The sequence below is a fragment of the Armigeres subalbatus genome, chromosome 1 (assembly GCF_024139115.2).
Source record: "Armigeres subalbatus isolate Guangzhou_Male chromosome 1, GZ_Asu_2, whole genome shotgun sequence".
Taxonomy (NCBI): Eukaryota; Metazoa; Arthropoda; class Insecta; order Diptera; family Culicidae; genus Armigeres; species Armigeres subalbatus.
The window spans coordinates 286,223,360-286,244,387 of NC_085139.1; the positions used below are offsets into that span (position 1 = coordinate 286,223,360).

The 21,028-nt window shown below is 39.0% G+C and overlaps 1 protein-coding gene across 7 annotated transcripts in view; it reads left to right on the forward strand.

Annotated features, from left to right (window-relative positions):
• LOC134207675 (guanine nucleotide-releasing factor 2) overlaps nucleotides 1-21,028 on the forward strand; it is a 226,688-nt gene that overhangs the window by 192,361 nt on the left and 13,299 nt on the right. For 5 of the 7 annotated variants that reach the window (XM_062683463.1, XM_062683462.1, XM_062683465.1 and 2 more), the window contains exons 4-10: nucleotides 2,965-3,197; nucleotides 4,192-5,485; nucleotides 5,553-5,743; nucleotides 16,503-16,728; nucleotides 16,792-17,593; nucleotides 18,218-18,386; nucleotides 18,757-18,780. In XM_062683463.1, the coding sequence (XP_062539447.1) occupies nucleotides 2,965-3,197; nucleotides 4,192-5,485; nucleotides 5,553-5,743; nucleotides 16,503-16,728; nucleotides 16,792-17,593; nucleotides 18,218-18,386; nucleotides 18,757-18,780 (2,939 nt within the window). The remainder of the gene's footprint in view (nucleotides 1-2,964; nucleotides 3,198-4,191; nucleotides 5,486-5,552; nucleotides 5,744-16,502; nucleotides 16,729-16,791; nucleotides 17,594-18,217; nucleotides 18,387-18,756; nucleotides 18,781-21,028) is intronic. The other 2 variants (XM_062683466.1, XM_062683461.1) reach the window with 2 other exon arrangements.

Genomic DNA, 21,028 nt, shown 5'->3' on the forward strand with positions numbered 1-21,028 from the left:
CTGTACCAATGACAGGGCGAAAGAAACTTTCGCTTCCGATCTGCGCATTTGCATCCCCGATGACAATCTTTACATCGTGTGTTGGGCACTCTCCATATGTAGGCTTTATCAAGGTTCTCATAAAACTCATCCTTCAAGTCATCAGGCTTATCGTTCGTTGGGGCATAGATGCTGATCAGGCTATAGTTGAAGAATTTCCGTTCATTTTCAACATGTAAATTCGGTCGCTTATTGGCTTCAACCGGATAACACGTTTCATCTGCTTCCCGATCACCATGAAGCCAACTCCTCGTTCTGCTCTGTCACCGCCGTTATAGTAGATTTGGTACTTGAATGGGGTACCCCGTTAGGCATAAGTACGTTAGGCATAAGGACGATAGGCTTAACGGATGTTGGGCATAATGGACTTCTCTTCTTCATTGGCATTACATCCCCCACTGGGACATTGCCGCCTCGCAGCTTAGTGTTCATTAAGCACTTCCACAGTTAGTAACTGCGAGGTTTCTAAGCCAAGTTACCATTTCTGCATTCGTATATCATGAGGCTAACACGATGATACTTTTATGCCCAGGGAAGTCGAGACAATTTCCAAACCGAAAATTTCCTAGACCGGCACCGGGAATCAAGCCCAGCCACCCTCAGCATGGTCTTGTTTTGTAGCCGCGCATCTTACCGCACGGCTAAGGAGGGCCCCAAGGCATAATGGACGTTAGGCATAAAATGACCCAAAGAACAGCCCATGACACACTCACGCCGACCTTCTGCAACTCAGGAGCCAGGAGACCAACACATGCGGGTTTATTCAAAGTTCTCACGTTCCAAGATCCGACTTTCCAATCGTTGCCCTTTATTCCTTGCCGGGTCCGTTGCCGTTGAATCATGGTTGCCATTCATGGTAACTGTAGAATCTTCGGTAGGCTACCTTACCAGGGTTGCGTTACCTACATCGCGTTGAAGTGACTGCCTTCTCGATGCTGACACGATGCAGCATGATGTGCACAGTTTAGTTTAGAGTTCCTCGCTGGCACTCGGACGATGATCAGCCGCCCCTAACATGGGGAACAGACGCTGTTGTGAGCCGCTCCTAACATAGAGAACAGACGCTCGATCAGATTTGCACCCGATCTTCCCTAAGGTTGCTCGTATCCCGGCCAGCGCCACGAAATTTCTAGTTAGTAGTTGTAAATTCCCGGAATTTACGGAAAAAAGGTTTGTTTGAGACGAAATATCTTTGAAGCGAAATAAAATTAAATGTACATATATGGTTGTGCCGTTAGCGATCCCAACGGCATCAGTGATCGTTTCTACGGACGCCGGCTGGTACATGCTCCGTGAAATTTGGACGGATTTTTTTCTCCGCCAACGTCATCCAGCCGTTGTTACTGAGACTACTCGCCGTGAAATCTTGGCTCTTCTTATGCACAGAGAAAATTAGGCTGTGGGCCAAAAGGTTCGTACCCCTATTCAATCTGATGTCCCTGGTGGGGATGCATGAATGGGATTGCTTGGTTATGAAATTTTTACTGGGCGTGAAAGAATTGAAATTTTCAATAGTGTGACGTTAAAAATCAATAGTTTTAATACAATTACCAAATTGGTGAAAAGTTTTCGGATAGATTGTTATATAAATCTTTAAAATCCATCGAAAGATAAAGGCACTATTAACATTTGAAATCTTACATGGTTTCGTGACGGTCCTCAATTTTGAAATTTTACCTTAGACGTAGTTTACGTCAAAATTACGCTCTCATTTGCGATCTCAAAGGAGAGCTTCGCGCGAGTTTTCTCGCATTGTTTCACTCATTTGCCGAAAAAACATATAATCCCGAGAGGCATTTCAAATCAATCTGGGCGCAACGTTTAGTTTACACATGCCAGAATATCCATAGAATCTGTTGAACAGTAATTCAATGTTTTAAACAAATGAGATTTAACAGAAAATCGTGCGATGATTCTAACGGATGAACAGCCATGCGGGATTTTTTTGGGAGATGGATTCGGCTTGTTTCAACTAGCGCTTGACGGCTTGATTTGAGTCATCCATAAGTTTGGAAATTTTAATTTAAAATCCTTACATTGATACTGATGAAAATAAATTTCTGTTTTCACTCAACTCCAAGTATTAAATTCGGAACACACGGTCTTATAACACTCTAAAACCTAAACTTCTGATAATTCTGAATTGTTTTCAGTATGATTTAAGTTCGGAATATAAATCAAAACGACAAATGTTTTTAGGAATTTGTTGATTTTAGGAATGGATTTGAGTCAGATATAAAACATATGAAATGTTGAGCTTTGAAATTTTCTCAACTTTTCTGGAGATGAAAGTATCCGTTCTACTTCTAGCCACAAGATGTATGTATAGTTGCATATATAATTAGAACTTCATTCTGAAACCGCTAGTAATCAAGTTTTAACCTGATTTGAAGAAGTTATTATTCAACTATTGATACCATTAAGACTTATTTCCAGTTGCTACCAGCCCTGCCACTAAATCGATGGCCGGTGTCTTCATCGTTTCAGTAGATTGTAGCTCTATGTTCGTTTGTCACACTTGGCGCGGTGCGAGACGACGTTTGTGATGTTATTTTTTCGCTGATTTTTCCACTCATACATTCAGCATTGCGTTGACGAACGCGCGGCTGGTAATCGCCACCGTCGCGAATCGCATTTCGGGTTGATTACCTCCAGGTATCGCTAGGGGGGACGACAATTGCTACCGGAACGGTAGATTCAACTTTGAGAACCTTTTCAGACGAACACGAGTGTCGTGAGGTGTTAGTCAGCCGAGCGGCAGTGTCCATCAGTATCATATCGTCTTCGAAAGATTTGCCCTCTTTTTTTCCGTGCCGACAGTGCACTGTTTTTAACCCCGTATCTAATACTTGATATGTACAATTTTCTTTACAAATCCGGTCGACGCTCGTTACCTCCCTCGCAACGACGACATCAAAAACGTAGATCGCACTCGCCCAACAGCCCCAGAAGTGGAAGCGGAAACCGGAGCAGCGCAAAGTCCGGCCATGGGGACGACCTACTCGGCAGCAGCAAACCGGTACAGGATCTGGCCTATCACGTGAGACAGGTGAAGAACGCCCTGACGCACTTCAAGGATGTGATATTGAAGAACAAGCTGGAGATGCTACCCGGGAATGGGACCGTAGTGCTGGAGTTGATTGCCAATGTTCATACGGGTGAGTTTGCAATTTCAATTAACGCACACTACTCTCATGGGAATTGGATGATTGAAAACTTGTAAACAGAATCTGTTATCTTGATATCGTTTGTTGGTTGTTTCTTTTCCTTCAACTAGATATTGTCATGATTTTTTAAAGATTGTGAGACATTGTCCAGTATCCGTTATCAACGTTTTCTAGTTTTATGTTTTCTATCTGTTTATTTTTATTTTATTTCGTTTTTGCTTTCGATTTTTTTTAAATTCCGTTCTACTTTAATTCAAAACTATTTTTGTAGTTGCTACTTTTTGTGTCGATACATCTCAGAATATATCATATTAAGAAATCATCTTCCCCCCTGATCCCCTTTTTTAAATTTTCAAAGAAATCTCCATATTTCAATTGTTCAATGGTCCTAAGGCTCGATGCCCACGTAGCGTGAAATGAAATGACTAATGAAATGCATAAGAAAGACATAATTCATTAGGTGGTATAATTAATTGCATTAGCATTTTTTTCAATGCATTTTTGCCGTAACTTATATGTTTTTTTCTTTATGTTTATCAATATCAAGCAACAAAAAACTTTATCGGATTTCCTAAAAACAATTGCATAAGAAATTAAAATCAATGAATTTCATTACGAAATCACAAATATCTGTCCTAGAGATGAGCCAACTGAGGACTGCAATTGTCTATAATTAGGATAATAATAAAAATAATATCCTAAAATTGATTGGATTAATGTGCTTTTCGCTAAGCCGCTATTGGATATGCAAAAATCAGACATATTTATTCTTCTATTCATTTTATTCTTGTCGTTTGAAGTATAACATATTTTTACTTTCTTTTTATTATTTTTTTCTCATCAGCTATTCATTTATCTTCCTTGTATACTTTTTATTGATTTATAGCTTCTACTATTTTTTTACCGAAGCATTATTTTTGGGAAATGTTAAGACATCGTTATAGTATATGTTCGATAAAATATCGCACGGATTTTCTTTTTCCAGCCCTACAATCATACACACTCAACGAAAACAGCAGTGCGCTGATTAATGCCACCAACCATGTCTACATGTCCCTTGGCAAACTACTGAAACTCTGTGATGAAGTGCTTCTGACGGCCGACAACGAGAGCTGTCCCTCGCTTAGCAAGGAAAACGTCAAGGAGATCGTCGAGCAGGTCGACGGGGCCGTTAACAATCTGGTCAATTTGGCCAACGAGAAAATCTCCGACAAAGCTGCAGGCAGCTCTGCTGGAAATAATTCTTCCAATACACTACAACGGCCGACCGTGGACATTGCCAGTCAGCGAACGTCCCTTCCGGATATCCCGCTCACCCCACGGGAGCGCGACATTCTCGAGCAAACTTCTATGAAAACGGTCCGCGCCTCCCACAGCACCGAGAGTATCCTCCGCGATTCTAGTCCTCCCCCAAAACCTCCACTCCCGGATCGATGCCAGGACCCGCCTCCATTACCCCCAAAACGAAAAAGCCAGCACTCCAAAAATCACTCCTTTCACGAAACATCCGATTGCAATTCGGATTCGACCTTCCTGGGATGTGGCGCCCTGGATCGGATGTCATTGCGGTCACGCTCTCCCGAAGATAACTCTAGTCTGCTGAGTGCCAGCGCTGGTTCGCTGGACTCGGCTCTGAACCACTCCCGTGAGGAGGAAGAACTTCGAGCGCTAACCCAGGACAAACCATCCTTGCTGACGGGTCAGATTGGCGCCAACAGCTCCAGCGTTTGGGACGAATCGGATTGCTCCGGAATGCTACTGCAGAGCGGTGGCGGTCCCATCATTACCGACGTCTCCAACCTACTAAACAATCGCAATTCCAACGAGTCGGGCTTTGAATCGATGTACTCACTTCGCATCAGTCGCGATCAGCAGCAAAGCAGCAGCACTTCGTTTAAATCGACTGCTTTTGCTGCAAACAATTCCCAAATTCATCACATTCACCAGCAGCACCACCAACATCACCAACACCAACAGCAGCAACATCAGAAGATCGACACCGTCATAACGCAGGCCAGTGGCGACAGTGGAGATTTGGTGACCACGACCACCACCAGCACAGAAATCACCAGCAGCAGCAGTCGAGTGCAAACGGCCAATCTGTCCAGAACGATAAAGTACGGTAGCATCGAAGCCAACGATGAGGTATTTGGGGGAAGCGAATCCGGCGGCAGTGATAAGCCGCCGGCCCTACCGATCAAAACTCGCCAACACAGTATTAGACGGGAACGGCATCCCTCGCAATACGACAACGTGGACGACGCGGACCTGGAGCGAGGGTAGATATCACTGATTCGGAGTGTCTTCGAACGAGTTGTTTGTTCACGGATATTCTTCCTTTTCCAGCTCGCAGGATACGTTCAACTCCTGTTCGCTGCACCAGACCGTCGTCGGTGGGTTCCACCACAGCAGTAGCAGCCATAGTCGAGCGCAGATGATCAACAGCCTACCGAGTAAGCACATAAGCATGATGGAACCGCGCCATATGAATCATTTCAGTGAGGAACCACCGCCTCTGCCTATGAAGAAGAAACACAGTGAGTATAGCCCCATTTGTTATTGGTGCTGCACCTATCATTACATATATTTAACAATCATGCGTTTGTTGTTCACTGTATCATATACAAACAGTTGTTTTTGAATACCAAGTACCTACTCTTGATAAACAAACCCCTAAACGTCCATTGATGGTCGAGAAAAAAAATGTATTTTATGTTCAGTGGTATTGATGAGTCATAATGTGCGGATTAAGCTAACAACAATGTGGTAGTTGAGTTTTGGCTACCGTTTCTGCCAGTTTCTGCCAGTTAGTTATACTATCAGTTATACTATCGATACATAATGGAGTTTGGGATAATATCTTCATTATTTCGATCATTACTGGGCTTTCCAGAAAAGGTGAGAATCTGTGTATTTTTTTTGCCTGAAAACAGTTTTTCAAAAACTGGAATAATTATACGAAAATAACGACTTTGCGCCGATTTCCTCACTTCCGCTTAGATCTTAAACTAAGTTTTAGCGTATGGGTATGGGCGAGCACCACTACTATGAGTTAAGTGAAGAAAGCGACACTTAGCCAAAACTTTGGTTGAAGACAAATATGTAACCTGAAGCATACCGGGTAGAAGAAAATAACAAATTTTACCATTAATACATTTTACCATTAATACAAAATCTTACTTTTTACTATTATAACACATTTTACTGTTATAACGAAATTTGATGTTGGCATACTATGTTATGTAATTCATGAATAGCATAAAAATAACCTGATATCACAGTAAATTTTGTTATTATTATGTTACTTGTTATTCACATCTACCCGGGTGAGGGGTAGCCCTCGTAAATCTGTTGTCAAATTGCTGTTGGCTTGCCTAATTTTATAATAAGACACCATTACGCGTTGCCTTGTGGATTATGCGGGATTATAATCCCGGAAACAGCCTTTTTTTGTCCCGCATTTTCAGGCGTCCCGGAAAATGTACCCATGATGGATCTGGAGAATATATGAAACCCGTAGGAAATGAGAACGGGTCTAGAAAACTGGCAAAAGGTCCGAATAATCAGAAGAAAAAGGGTGACTCGGGCAGGGTTTACTGAACAATGAGAATGAAGGTGTTCGCACCAATGCTTTCTTCTTTCTTTTGATACCCTTCTTCGCAGTCTACTAACCTCGAGCAACCGCGAGAGTATCGGCTTCCAAATCCAAACTTGCGCCAATCCTTTCCACAAACACCACATCGTCTGTTTTTGTTTGCATACACGCAAGAAATCGACAGTCCAGTCAACCACGATGAATTTGAAGCCACGCCCATTCAGCTTCCAGCGACGAAATCGTCAGTTTTATAAGAAGTGACCTTCAAGAATGTTGATTCGTTTAGTTTCCGACTATTATACTATTCTACGAAAATTTCTTAGAAACGTCCTGCAGAAAATCCTTTTAGTAAAACCATAAGAAATTTCTTCCGGAATTTCTACAGGCATAATGGTGCACATTTTTTTGAAAGAATGTTTCCGAAAATTTAATAAAGAATGAAATAGGAATGAATGGAATTTTCGGAAGAGTATCTAATGGACATTTCAAATGAATTTACCGATGAAATTTCCGAAAAAAAAACTCTTAAAGTAACGTGAGGTAAAGAATTTTTTGAGTTCCTGAAGTGATTCCAGAAAATTCTTTTAAAAGAATATCCAAAAGTCTCAAGGAATGTTTAATTAAGTTTCCGAAGGAATGTCCGAAAGAATTCCTAAAAAAACGAAAGACTTCCTGAAATTCTGACTTCTGAATTCCAAGAATTTCCTCCTAGAGTTTCCGAAGGTATTTCTTAAGAAATTACTGGAAGAACTTCTTTACGAAATTCCTAAAATAATTAAAAAAAAGTTTAAAGGAATTCCTAACCCAAATTTCCGCTGGAATTCGTAGAGCATTTTCGAAAGGAATCATAAAGAGGTTTCCGAAGGACTTCTTCTCCTTTCGAAAGGTTTATCTGATACAATTTCCTGGTACAAGGATATATTTTTGAATACATTTTAATAATTCCTTATGGATTTTTGAATTTTTTGAATTTTTGGGTAATTTTGAAATGAATCACTGGAGGAATTTCCGAATTTTGGATGGTATGTCTGAAAGTTTGTTCTGAATGACTAAGCGAATGAATTCCTAGGGGTATGAACGAACTTTTGGGTGATTTTACGACAATTCCCCGAAAACCAATTCCCCTAATGCAATTTCCCCGAAAGTCAGTGTCTCCTACAAACACATCTTTGGGATCGATTGTATTTTCCCGAAAAAAAGCAGCGTTTAAAGTTAAGTTTAAGAATGCCTTCTTGGATATTATTAGCTGAAGATCTCTCGATAGTATTGGATGTGCGTGATCCTCCAAGATGTGTTGTTAAGTTTGAAATTTTGAATTTCCTTTTAAGCAAAAATAATGCTGAATATGTTGGCTGTGCATATGCATAGCACATGTATCGAAATGGACAAATTGATATGAAATTTGCGAAAAAGAATCCTTGGAGGGACTCGAACCCTCAACCTCGTACTCCTTGGACAGGCGTGATAACCTCTACCCAACAAGACCAATTGAAGGTCCCGTTTGCGGAAAAGCTATCAGAATCCGAATACCAACCTCCACAACGGTTAGCTTTTTTTTGCAAATTGAATATCTTTCGGATGTTTGATTTGCCCAATCATCTGAATGAATAGTGGAGACATTTTCGAAGAAGTAAATTCTCAGGGAATTCTTGAGAATATCCGAAGAAATATGATAACGTATCGACCGATATTTTTGAGTTTTTGTATTTGGCATGCAATTTTAATTCCAGATTCTAAACAGGATTTTGAAGGAATTCCCGGAGAAATTCCTAGAAGATTTTCATGAAGGAATTCTTGCAGGAGTTTCTGAAGTAATTTCCGAATAAATTCCTATAGAAATCTATTATTTTATATAAAAATTACAAAAGTATTCGTTTGAAGATTCCATTGGAAATTCTTTCGCGGATTTCTTTATGAAATTCCTTCAACAATTCTTTCAGAAATTCCCCTAGAAACACATTTGGAAATTCTTACTGGAATTTCTTTTAACATTTTTACAAGAAATCGTGCAGGAATTATTTTTAGAACTCCTCCAGGAATAATTTACAAAATTCTCCCAGTGGTTTATTTAAATACTCCAGGGATTCTTGCATAAAACCTCCCGAAAGACTTATGTATTTTTTTCCAGAAACTTCTTTAGTAAAACAGTATAAACTTACTTTGAAAATTCTTGCAGGAATTATTCCGGAAATTTTGTTGGAAGAATTCTTCCGGAAATTTATTGAAGAATGAAAATTTTGAATTTCTGCAAAAGGATTTCCTGAAAAGAATTTTCGAAGGAATTTTCTAAGGAAATTTACGAAGGCTCCCAAAAGAATTCCTAATGGATCTTCTGAAAAGATTTCCGAAAAAAATGTTCAAAGGAAATTTCGTGCGAATTTCTTAAGGAATCTCCAAAGGTCTAAAGAAATTTATAGAAGAGTTACTTAAAAAGATCCTAAAAAATCCCTAAAAAGAATTTCATCCTAGAGTTTCCGAAGGGATTTCTTGAGAAAGTACTGGCAGAATTCTTAAAATATATTTCGAAGAAATTTCTAAATCAAATTCCGAAGAAATTCCTAAAGGGATTTCCGAATGAGTTTTCAATTTTTTTTTATAAGGTACACTGGGGGAAGTGGAAAAGGAAAAATCGATAGTGCATGTTTGAATTAGTGTAAAACCAGTTTAAATGATTTAAATGCGTTCAATCAAAATGGGCTATCAAAAACAGTCAATTTTGCACCAACTGTGCGGTAATTCATACCATTTTGGTCGCTTGAAATTTATGGAAATAGATTTTAAAATTAGGAGTTGTTTTTCCACTTACCCTAGTGGGATGGGGTAAGTGGAAAACCCATGTTGCCTTGACCTTCAATAGTGATGAGTAGTTACATATAACTAAAATCAATACTATAATTGCTCTGAGTATCTTTTGTGGAATAATTGCATTACCTTAACGGAAAAGATCCTCAAGGAATTCTCGTAATAGCTAGGGGAGGGCTGGTTTTGCCTTCTCGGATACTTAGTGTACGTAAAGTCTATATGTTCGCCCCAAAGATGAACATTTTAAAGGAAAACTGGGACTTACAGGGTTATAAACTAATCAACTTAGTTTAACGAATTGAGATGATGTCTGTATGTGCGTATTTGTATGTATGTGTGTGCGCAAAACACGTACAAAATTAACAGCTATTCTTAAGCACTTGTCCTTAACCGATTTGTTCACAAAAAAATTGCGTTCAACGGCGAAACTTGTTAGGAATAAAAATCAATGTGAATTATAGAATATATTTACCTATCAGTGCTATTTTTAACTTTCTTATTTATTTTTTTTCATATGTAAAACATGTGAAAGGAATCAGTACCGATAGGTGGATTAATCAGGCATTTTCTCATTTATATGAGTCCAATCACCACTGGAATCACAATGATAACAAAGAAGGAACATATCAAGATTCACAGCTATCGAAATAAACCCTGGAGGGAAGAAAAAAATTGCGTAATTAGAACATTATCCACTTCCCCCGCAGTGCTTGATACCTGGGGTAAGTGTAAAATCTTTGAATTATTTGCTTTCTTGGTACAAACCACTACCAATTGAATGGGATTAGTTTAATTGTATTATAATGGTCACCTGTGATATAAATTCACTTGAAAAAGGAACAATTGAAGCAATTAGGAATTAATTTTATGAATGCAAATATCAATTTTTCGCGAAACCTAAAATTACAGTTCAAGCGAAAACCGTGTTAGTGTATGTGTTATACAAATATCAACATAGTATTAGTGTGAGCATCAAAGTATAACATTGTATGATGCTATGATGTGGTAAAAACTGTAAAGTATGTACAATTCCAATTTTTCGAGTCGATTTTTACACTTACCCCCTTTTTCCACTTCCCCCAGTGTACTTTAATTCCTTTTTTTTATTGTCGAAGGAATATTATGACCAATTTCAAGAATTTATTTTTCGGAATTACAATTTCTTCGGAAATTCTTTTAGAAATTCCTTTGTAAATTTGTTTGGAATCCCTACGGAAAACCCTTCGGAGAACCCTACTTTTCGTTAAGACACTTTATTCAAGAAAACCTTGGTAAATACTTTTAGGAGAATTCCTTCTATGAATTCCTTCAAAAACTGCTTAAGAAATTCCTGCGGAAATTGCATCAAGAACTCATTAATTATTTCAGGATTTTCTCAAACAAATTTTTCCAGTATAGTAAGACGATATAATATGCCCACCTTAAGGCAATAATAAGGTATTTACCTATAATAACTTTTTACTTTTCAACGCAATTTATGCAAACTTTGTGTTATTTGGTAGTCCAAAAAGTCGTAAAAAGTCATAAATGCTTTGCCTGTGAGTAGTCATATGAAAATATTACAGAGAACACGTAATGAACCTTTTTTAAAAAGTCGTAAAAACTGGATTTCAACAAGTGCCTGCGCAAAACGCCCCATCTTGACCAAAGACGTTTCATAACCCTAGTATTTTATCAATCCCATAATAAAAAGGTTACAAATCCTTATGTCCTTGACATTAAAAAACCAACATAAGTCCATTTATGCACAGGTTTGAACTACGAATTGATAGTTTCCATATCATTTGGAAGCAACTGCTACTGAGCTTGCCGCTCTTGTGTCCAGTTGATAAGGACATATCGTCCTGCCTACGCTGGGGCGTTTTGACCAGTGAAGCATATTTTCAAAAAACGTAACATTTTTGAATATAGAAGCAATTTTATATCACATTAATCACTGGGAAAAGTTATTTTGTTGCCAAACTAAGTGCTCATTGGCATAAACAAGGGGGGGGGGGGTTTCCCTAGAAAAAAAGTGATATCAATTTTCAATATATAGCATAATGAATAACTGAAAAAGTTGGAAGACAAAAGTGTTATCTCCCACTCTCATATTCACCATATCATAATGAAAGAGTGGAAGACAAATGAGCTTGTTTCTCATTTCCGAGGAAGATTCCTATGTGGCAATGAATTTGCACTTGGTGTTAATTATGAAAAGGCAATATCTAATTTATTTGAAAGCATCAAAGTGAGCTTCATTTGAACAACAACGGAGAGCCTCCAAAATATCAATCAAAGCAATCGTGGTACTTCTCCAGCAGTCAGCAGACATGTGGTCATCTATCACGGACTGGAGCGACAGTTTTCCAACAGACTTCCGCTTGCCTAGCAGGATGATAATTTTCACAATTCCCATCACATTCGAGAAGGGTTCTCATGATAATCCGAGAGGAATTCCTATCAGAATCCGAGAAGAATTTTCATTGGAATCTCTGAAGATCCATGTAGGATTTGCTTCAGAATCTCTCGTTAATTTGCTTCGGAATTCCTTCGGAATCGTTCAGAGATTTGTTTCGAAATCATTCGGATATTAGCTTTGGAATTCCTTGATGATTTGTTTCGCAATACTCGTTGAAGAATCTATTGTTGATTTGCTTCGGAATTCCTTCGCAACCGTTCGAAGCTTTGTTTCGAAATGGTTCGGATATTTGCTTCGGAATTCCTTGACGATTTGTTTCAGAATACTTTTTGAAAAATCTCTTGTTGATTTGCTTGGGAATTCCTTCTGGATCGTTCGAAGATTTGTTTCGAAATCGTTCGGATATTTGCTTTGGAGTCCCTCGACGATCGGAATCCCTCTGACGATTTGCGTCGGGATCCCTCGACGAATTGCTTCTGAATCAATATACGAATGTGCTTCGAAATCCTTCGATGATTTATTTTACACTGTTTTACACTTCGGGATCCCTCGACAGATTGATTTGGAATAATTCTACGATTTGCTTCTACATCCCTGGAACATTGCTCACAAAATAACTGGAGCATTCACGTTAGAGCGCCTGGAGGTTCCCTTCGGAAGGAATGTTGCATTGTTATTATTATTATTATTATTATTTTCATTTGAGATACGTAAATAGAATATTTATGATTTATGCAAAAATATCCACTGTCTACTGGTGAGAACCTGACGTTGAACCGTCACATATTGGCCTTTAAGTGTGCGGAACAAAGCCGAGTGATACTACCCTTAGACGTAACCCATGCAGCACACATAAACGAGTATTTGTATCTTATATATGACCAAATCAAGTCGAATAAAAGTTGCTGCAACCAAATCAGTCGAGACTGTGTGCTGCTAGGAAAAAGCCATACGCTATCAATTTGAGTTGTTGTAGCAATCATCGGCTGATAAACAAACACACTTCGATACTGTGGGCTACAACAGAAAGCACATGCTTGAGAAAAGATAATATGGATGAGTGTGATTGATTCGCAATTGCCTTAGGTGGTTGGACCGTATTTATCACATTATCACTATGATAACTTAGTGAGATAAAATGTTCGAGAAATTTAGAAAAGAAGCTTAAAATAGAGAAAATAGTTGAAGGGGCTCTAGCCCCCCCTAGGCACTGGGGCTAGTTACGCCAATGTGAGTGCTTCAGTGCAAGTGTTGCGGACAGTATAGCAATGTCGCTCTATAATGTTGAGCAATTAAACATGGAAAGTTACATCAAATCTTTCACTTTTTGAATTCTGCTATTATTTCCACTATGTAATATAAAAATACTTCCACATTTGCATAGTATGATGGTCTTACAATTATTTAAGGTACCAACTGAATTTTATCCTTGGTTATTTATAGTTTGCTAGAAATCAAAGGCGTTTTGGACAGGAGGCACATTACAGCGTCTTATCCCAATTCCTTAAGAAATCCATTAAAAAACTCTGGGAAATAATTAGCAAATAGGAAATTCTTGGAAATTTAATCAGACATTTATTTGGAAATTCATTCAGAAATACTTTAAGGAATCATTAGAAAATTACTTCCGAGAGTTCCTTCGAAAATTTCATCTGAAAATTTACGTAATTACGAGAAATACCAATTGAAATTTCCAAAAGTAATTTCAAGATTTATCCAAAAAAATCGAACATAACTCCAAGAATTCCTTGGAAAGTTTACCTTTCCAGGATTAATAAAAATTGGCGGAAAATCTTTTTTTTTCTGTGAACAATTTTGGCGTATATAGGGGGAATGACGGCTTTGGCAGGTTATGATCTATTATTGGCACGGGTTTTTTTTTTATGACTGACTTGCTCAAATTTGGCCGTCTTTCCCCCTAATTAAATTTCAGGGAAATATCTGATTAGGTGGGCAACGTGTCCCATCGTACCGCAGCTTAACTCCGCCAAAACAAATTCCTTTACTTTGCTTGTTTTTGATGGGATCAACATGGGAGCAATAAGATGAAGTGTCGAATCGTCCCTCTAAATAGCATTTATCATGATTTCGGTAAGAAAAAAAAATATCAGAAATTAAAAACAATGAATGTACGTACAATTACTCCGGATTGCTAACGGATTGCCTTTTGTTTGTTCGTTAGCTTCGAAAATCTGCTGTTCCGTAGCAAGTCCTGGAGATCGTTTCCTTTTTTACTAACATGCCTATTTTAAACTAGCATGAGCTTAATATCCGCTCCGCGTGATGATTTGCCACCTTCAGATTGATTACAATTTCTTGCCCCTTTTGATATTCAAGACTCGTGCTCCACTTAATCGCTCGCTGGTTGGTCAAAAAAGGTCATTTCAAAACCCAATAATTTGAAAAAAAATCCACTTGTGATAGCCAGCTCATCAAGCGAAGTGTTCAGTTGTGCGAAGTTTCTTTTTTTGGATCATTTTGTTCTACCTAACAATTTCAACAATCTTCTTCCTTTCTTGAAAAAAAGTTCAGTGTGAAACAAAGACATGCCAATGAATGCCTTACTTTTGTACCACAAGTGATTTGCTGAGTAGTTCCAGTAGTTTCCAGGTGGTGAGGATGAAAACTCAAATTCCCTAATATCAGCAATAAGCTGTAGGTCACTACAACTACAAAAATTATAAAAACGCATACGTTTAGCAAATCAGCAGGATATTCAAACTGTGAAAACTGGTCTCTGAAAAGATACATCTTCTTTAGGCCGAGCGAGCTTTTAGCTCATTCATGTAGAAGAAAACGATTTACCAGACTTGCTAGTTGCTACTGAACACATCAAACTTTCGAAAGAAGCTACGGAACGAATAATAGGTGCAACTCTACACAATTTCGTCCGTATTCGGCTGGTCACTTGTATCGAAGCACGAGGATGGCTGATAGACTCGTGGAGATGAAAATTGTTTGTATTTCGACCATGTTGGGTATTTCGGGCTCATTCAGTTGTGGAGGCCAACGGAGGTTCTTCGTAGCTTAGTGGGTTAAAGACCAATCTAGCATAGTGAGGATCGTGGGTTCGAATCCAATCGAAGTAAAGTGGTTGGTTACCTGCAAAACATTTATTGTGTTAAATCTTCCACATACTGTTCATACGCACATCGAGTTTTAAAACATTGTAATATAAAACTTATTCTACCAACAAAAGAAGCTCCATTCAACCATAGAGCTTAACTTAAGCCCCCTTAAAACCACAATAAAGCCGCGTCACGCTCACAACCATTTTATTCTAATATCTGGTTTCATTGTTGTGTTTGTTACCTCTTCATTCCCTTTTCTCACCATAACCTCAACCTCACACCCACAAACACTTCCGATCAACCAAAAGTGTTTCAAAGTGTGGCCTATTCAGGTAAGTTGCGTCCTCAGATGCTGAAGGAATCAACCCAAGAAGGTTTATAGAGAAAGAGAACCTCTGTTTCTCATCTTGTTTTGTTTCGTTTCCGAGACCTTCTTGCAGTGTGTTGTTGTTCATGTGGTGGTTGTTTCTGTTTGCGGAGAATAAACATTAGCCGGTCTGTGTTCAATTAAGCTCTGTTGTTTGGTTCTTTTGGTTTTCGAGATGAATAATTTTAGCGTTTGTTCTTTGTAGACTCTTTTCTGAAACTGACGACTGAACAAGTTGTTTCGTTTGAGCTGTTATCCGCTTTCTTCATATACACATTCGGTGTACCGATTACAACAACACAAGAACTACTCTGATATTAGTAAAACACAGACATTTACTTAGCATAAGCTTTAATCCTTCTCCTCTCTATTACTCTATCTTCATTGATCTATCCGTGCTCTAATTTGGATTTTGCAAAAAAAACTCTGGCATTCTAAGTACATGTAGGCACAAGAAAACACTATGAATCAGCAGAACAACAAACCACAATCCGGCCACACTTGTCCTCTAGAACCATTTCCTTAAACGTACCACTGAACCATAACCTGAGTTGAATTTGGCTTATATTGTGTGTGTATGTGTTCATATTGAGTTGGAACTTTGAAGCTGACTAACAGTTGATCCTATCTATCCTATCTTACTATCTTATTTCTCTCTTTGAATGATGAATAGATCATTTTAATGCATATTTTTAAAACAGCCTCATGCTTACTTTATGAAAGTGATCCCAATACAAATGCCAGTATTGTGAGAAAATCAATCTCCAGTCGACTGTGTGCATTGATTTGAATATTGGTATTGTCGTATTTATTATGTTTTTATTATTGTTTATTTCTTACCATTACAATTAAATATTTACAATGTTTATGAACACAATGAAGATTTCCAAAACAATACATTTCTGTGATCTATTGATGTGAAAAAAAGATTTCAAACCTACTGCCGTTAGGCATGTAATAGAACTGAGTTATTGTAAGAAAATCTCTTTTCTTCGAGATATGGGCAAATAAAATTAGCACCACTGACGAAATATCCAATTCTGCCTCGCTTTCCCGACAGTTATGGCGTACATGGAGATATTCGGCAGTGCAACCCAGAACCAAGAGCTCATGCGTCACTCGGTCCATACGTACAATCTATCGCATCACTCCGGTAGCGAAGTTCACCATCAGAGTCTTCAGCTTCATCAGCAGCAGCATCAACAACATCACCAGTACCATCAGTCGTCCATGTCGATGAACAGTGGGACCAGCAGTCACAGTCTTAGTCATAGTCAAACCATGAGGTAAGTTCGTACCACTTCATAGCACCGAAAGTTTCGTCCAGTTCTAAAACAATCCTCCTGCAGTCTCTCTCCATCGCGGAACGCAGCGCCGCCTATTTCGCCGCCAAGTTCCCCTGGCCTGAATGTTAAACCCCCGGCGTTGCCTCCGAAACGGCAGCGCATCAACAGTAAGACCCCGAGCATCACTTCAACTCCGCCAGCTAGTCCCAAAGTATTCGGCGGAGCGGACCAGCCATCGTCTCCCTCGCCATCGTCCCACTCGCAGCAGCTGAACAGTTGTTCGTCACCCTCGCCATCGTCCTCTTCTGTTGGTACACTGCTACCAACGCCCCCGCCAAAGAACCAAATCCAGACGGTGATCGGCAACGTTGCTGGAGACTCGGCACCCTTAGCCAAAATCAAGGTATCGCCCGTGTCCGGGGACGATCCGCACGCGCCATCTAATCGTAGTACTACCCCCACTTCTACAACCTCTCCCTATACCCACAACGCTTCCTCGAATTCCTCCCAGCAGTATAACAACTTCCATAACAGCTACCACAACAGCAACAGTAGTAGTAACAGCCATAACAACAGCAAGTTAGCTAGCAATAACATGGGCGGAGGTAAGCCGCCGACGTCCGACGAGGACTATCTTCATCTGTGCGACGCTACAACAGCCCATCAACATTCGCGATCGCCCTCGGATGCCCCCACGAATCTCAATAGTCCTAGTAATAGTAGTAATCTAGTCAACAACAACATCACCAGCAATAACAACAACAGCAACAGTATCACTTCGGAATTAAGAAAATCGGGTGTCACCGAAGGCGATGACGACGAAGAGGAGGAGGAAGTCGAAGTTGTACTAAGGCGTAATAACAAGGTGCTTAGAATAGTGTTTCTCTTTCGGGGATTTATTTCCACTAACCGGGTGTTTGTGTGATGGGTTGCCTTTTGTTCTGTCTAATGCTTTCAGGGGGTCCGTTCCACAGCATTATGCTTGCGATGAATATTCAAGTTCGGAGGAACATAAAAGTTGGTCTATGGAGATAATGAAAATCAATAGAATCAATTGAAAATATAAAATAAAAGGCGTTCAAGACCTTCTTCAAAATAAAGTGGTGGAATTAAATGGGATAGTACTAACTCGTCTTATGATGAATAGAAAAGGATGACGACGACGAACTAATGAAAGGCAGCCCTTTCTCACAAATATATTTACGTAGACAATAATCCTGTGGTGATGGAAATTCGATGTATTACGAAGTGGGTTTGATACTGTTGTGGTTGATTTGTGGAGCAAGCACTAGTATCGAAGAACCCATATTAAAGATTAAATGAGAATAATAGGTCCGATCTTGTTCCTCCGGACTGGAATCGTTCATCACCGTTCTGGGGCTTCTTATATATTTTTGCATGTCTAATTTTTATATTCAAAAGTTTTCCAGTTTCATCAACCTCCCACGTTAACTATTCTGATAACCTTTCCATACTGCCTTCCCCCCAGAACGGCATCACTGTGATCGAGCAACAGTCGTCGCTCAACCTGATGGAGGAGCTGGACGTCAGCAACTATCTGGTCTTCAAGAAGGAGAACGAAGACGGCCCGGATGTGAAGGGTGGCCATCCGGACGCTCTGATCATCCACGCCACCAAGGTGCAGAAGATTTCCGACGGTGAGTATCGGTTCAATAATCATACGATGGCTGAGATTGCTCTTTTGCGCTCGCAATATTTACAAACCCAATGTTTGCGACACAGTTTTGCTAAAAATCATTGCAAAAATCCGCTATAAAAACAGCTAAAGCAAAGTTGATTTCTGATTGGAGTTTTTTGAATTTTTTTCCTCTCGTTTTTTCTTTGCTACCTTTTCTAATAATTGATCACCAAATCACCATTACCACAACGAATCGTGCGCACTACTAATTGTTGCAATTTTTACCACCGTTGTTCACTTTTTAACGAAAATCGACACTACTGTCATATATCCCTCTCACTTCAATTCACATAAATCACACGTAATAATTGTAACATCATTATAATCAGTCACTGAAGAGTTCTTAGAGGACGGTAAGAGCACCTAAACTGGCGCGAGAGTGAACTCATGCTCACGCATTTAAATACTTGCAATGCTATCCTACCAGCCTATTACTTTTTTTTTTGGTCTAGTCTCAACCATATTTAGTATCAGTAGAATAGTAGAATAATAGTAGTCGTATGTTTTATTTGCAATTCCTGTTTTAACAGCGTGATACATATACCTATTATATGTTAAGATAGTACCTCAGAATATGGTATTAAAACCCGCTAAAAGTGTGTAATTCAACAATAGTCGATCGATATTTTTCAGCATGAATTTGAAAATTTTATTTGCATGGTGAGGTATATCAAACAATAATAAACATTGAGCATTAACTAGAGCTCAATTCAATCTTCAATAAATGCACTACTATCACGCATTATTGAATCAATCTTTGTCGTACTTTTTGACTTAAGTTGAATTCTAAATATTTTTACTATTTTCAAGTTAAACTATTATTTTTATTATTTCATTCAGGTAACATATTTTTTTCGTTCACATTGTATTTTTTTGTTTTCAAAATTTACAATACCACTTTCATGATTTCGTTTTTTTTTTCGTGTTATGTATCATTATCACTGCGACCAGTTTTTTTTATCTATTGTGATGTATTCCCCTATATCACTATATCCCGATGTCAAGCCACTATTTAGAATGACCGTCAAATGTGACTGGTAGCCTTTTCCCAATCTGGGTGTTGTTCTCCAAACTTCATAGGGTTCTAATAGCCCTTTGTTGACGAACTTTATTCTTTTATTGAAAATTCCCGGGCAATGGCATAAAATGTGTCCCGAGTCTTCTTTATCCACGCCACAGAATCTAAATGTATCATCTTGATTTTTTGTCCTTTACGTCAAGTGATGACGGCTCGGACAATGACCTGTTATTACGCCCGCATATGTTCTAAGATCTTTTTTGGAAAGCTTTTACGGGTCACAGAAATATTAGGTGTGATGAACCTTTTGGACTGCCTCGCATTTGGAGTGTGTTTCCAATTTGTTTCTATTTTGGAGGTTATCCACATATTCAGCTCCATTTTCATAGCACATGCCGATAATGCACAAATTGGTTCTGGTCCACAGAAACTGTTTGATGATCCGAGTCTCGCCAATTTATCGACTCTCTCATTCCTATCAATTCCACAGTGGCCAGGAACCCAATATAAAGTGACTGGGTTTGGACACGTTTGTAGGGAATTTATACATTCCCAGACGTGTTTTGATGTGCATGTCGCTGACTTCAAGGAATTCAAAGCGGCTTAACAGTCCGACATTATGCCGATATTTTGATGCCTGTATTTGGGTTGCAAACACAAATTAGAGCATTCCAAAATAGCTTGTATTTCAGCTTGAAACACAGTAGGCCACTTACCCATGGGGATTGAGATTGCTGCCCCTGGGCCAGCCACCCCGGATCCTGCTTGATTGTTCAGTCACAAACCATCTGTGTAGAAAACTATTTATCCTGATCGTAGATCTGGACCGCCGTTTTCCCAAGCATTACGCCCATTACCTGGAATAAACGTTCAAAGTTATATTTTTTACCCATCCAGTCTTTAATGTTTATTACTAGTGTGTCGATTCGATCGATTCTTATCATATTTAGAATACTCAGATGAGCTGTAAGGTCACCTTCCAAGAGGTTCGTTGATCGCCGGATCTGTGTTCTCTTTTGATTTTGGCCACCATACCATTCTGGGTCTTAAAATTGCCGAGTAAATGCAATGAATTATCTTCGGCTTTAGGCCCCATTGCTTACCAAACGTTTGTTTACATATCCAAAGAGCATTTATGGCTTTGTTAATAGCTTGCTCCAAATGTACATTCCAGTTGAGTTTCCTGTCAAGTATTACTCCAAGATACTCAACCGTATTCGACAGTTTCAAAAGGTTCCCTTTAATTTTTATATTTTCTAATTCTAATCTAATTTTATTCCTTCTAGTGAATGGTATGATAGTAGTTTTACATGGATTTATATTCAATCCCTCCCTATCACACCACATAGACACAATTTAGTGCTATTTGTAGTCTGTTTTTAATAATACTGTCATATTTGATTTCGGTTTTGCTTCATGTTCATTGGGCCTCCTTTAGCCTAGCGGTAAGATGCGCGGCTTCAAAGCAAGACCATGCTGAAGCTGACTGGGTTCGATTTCCGGTGCCGGTCTCGGCAATTTTCGGTTTGGAAATTGTCTCGACTTCCCTGGCCATTAAAATATCATCGTGTTTAGTCTTATGA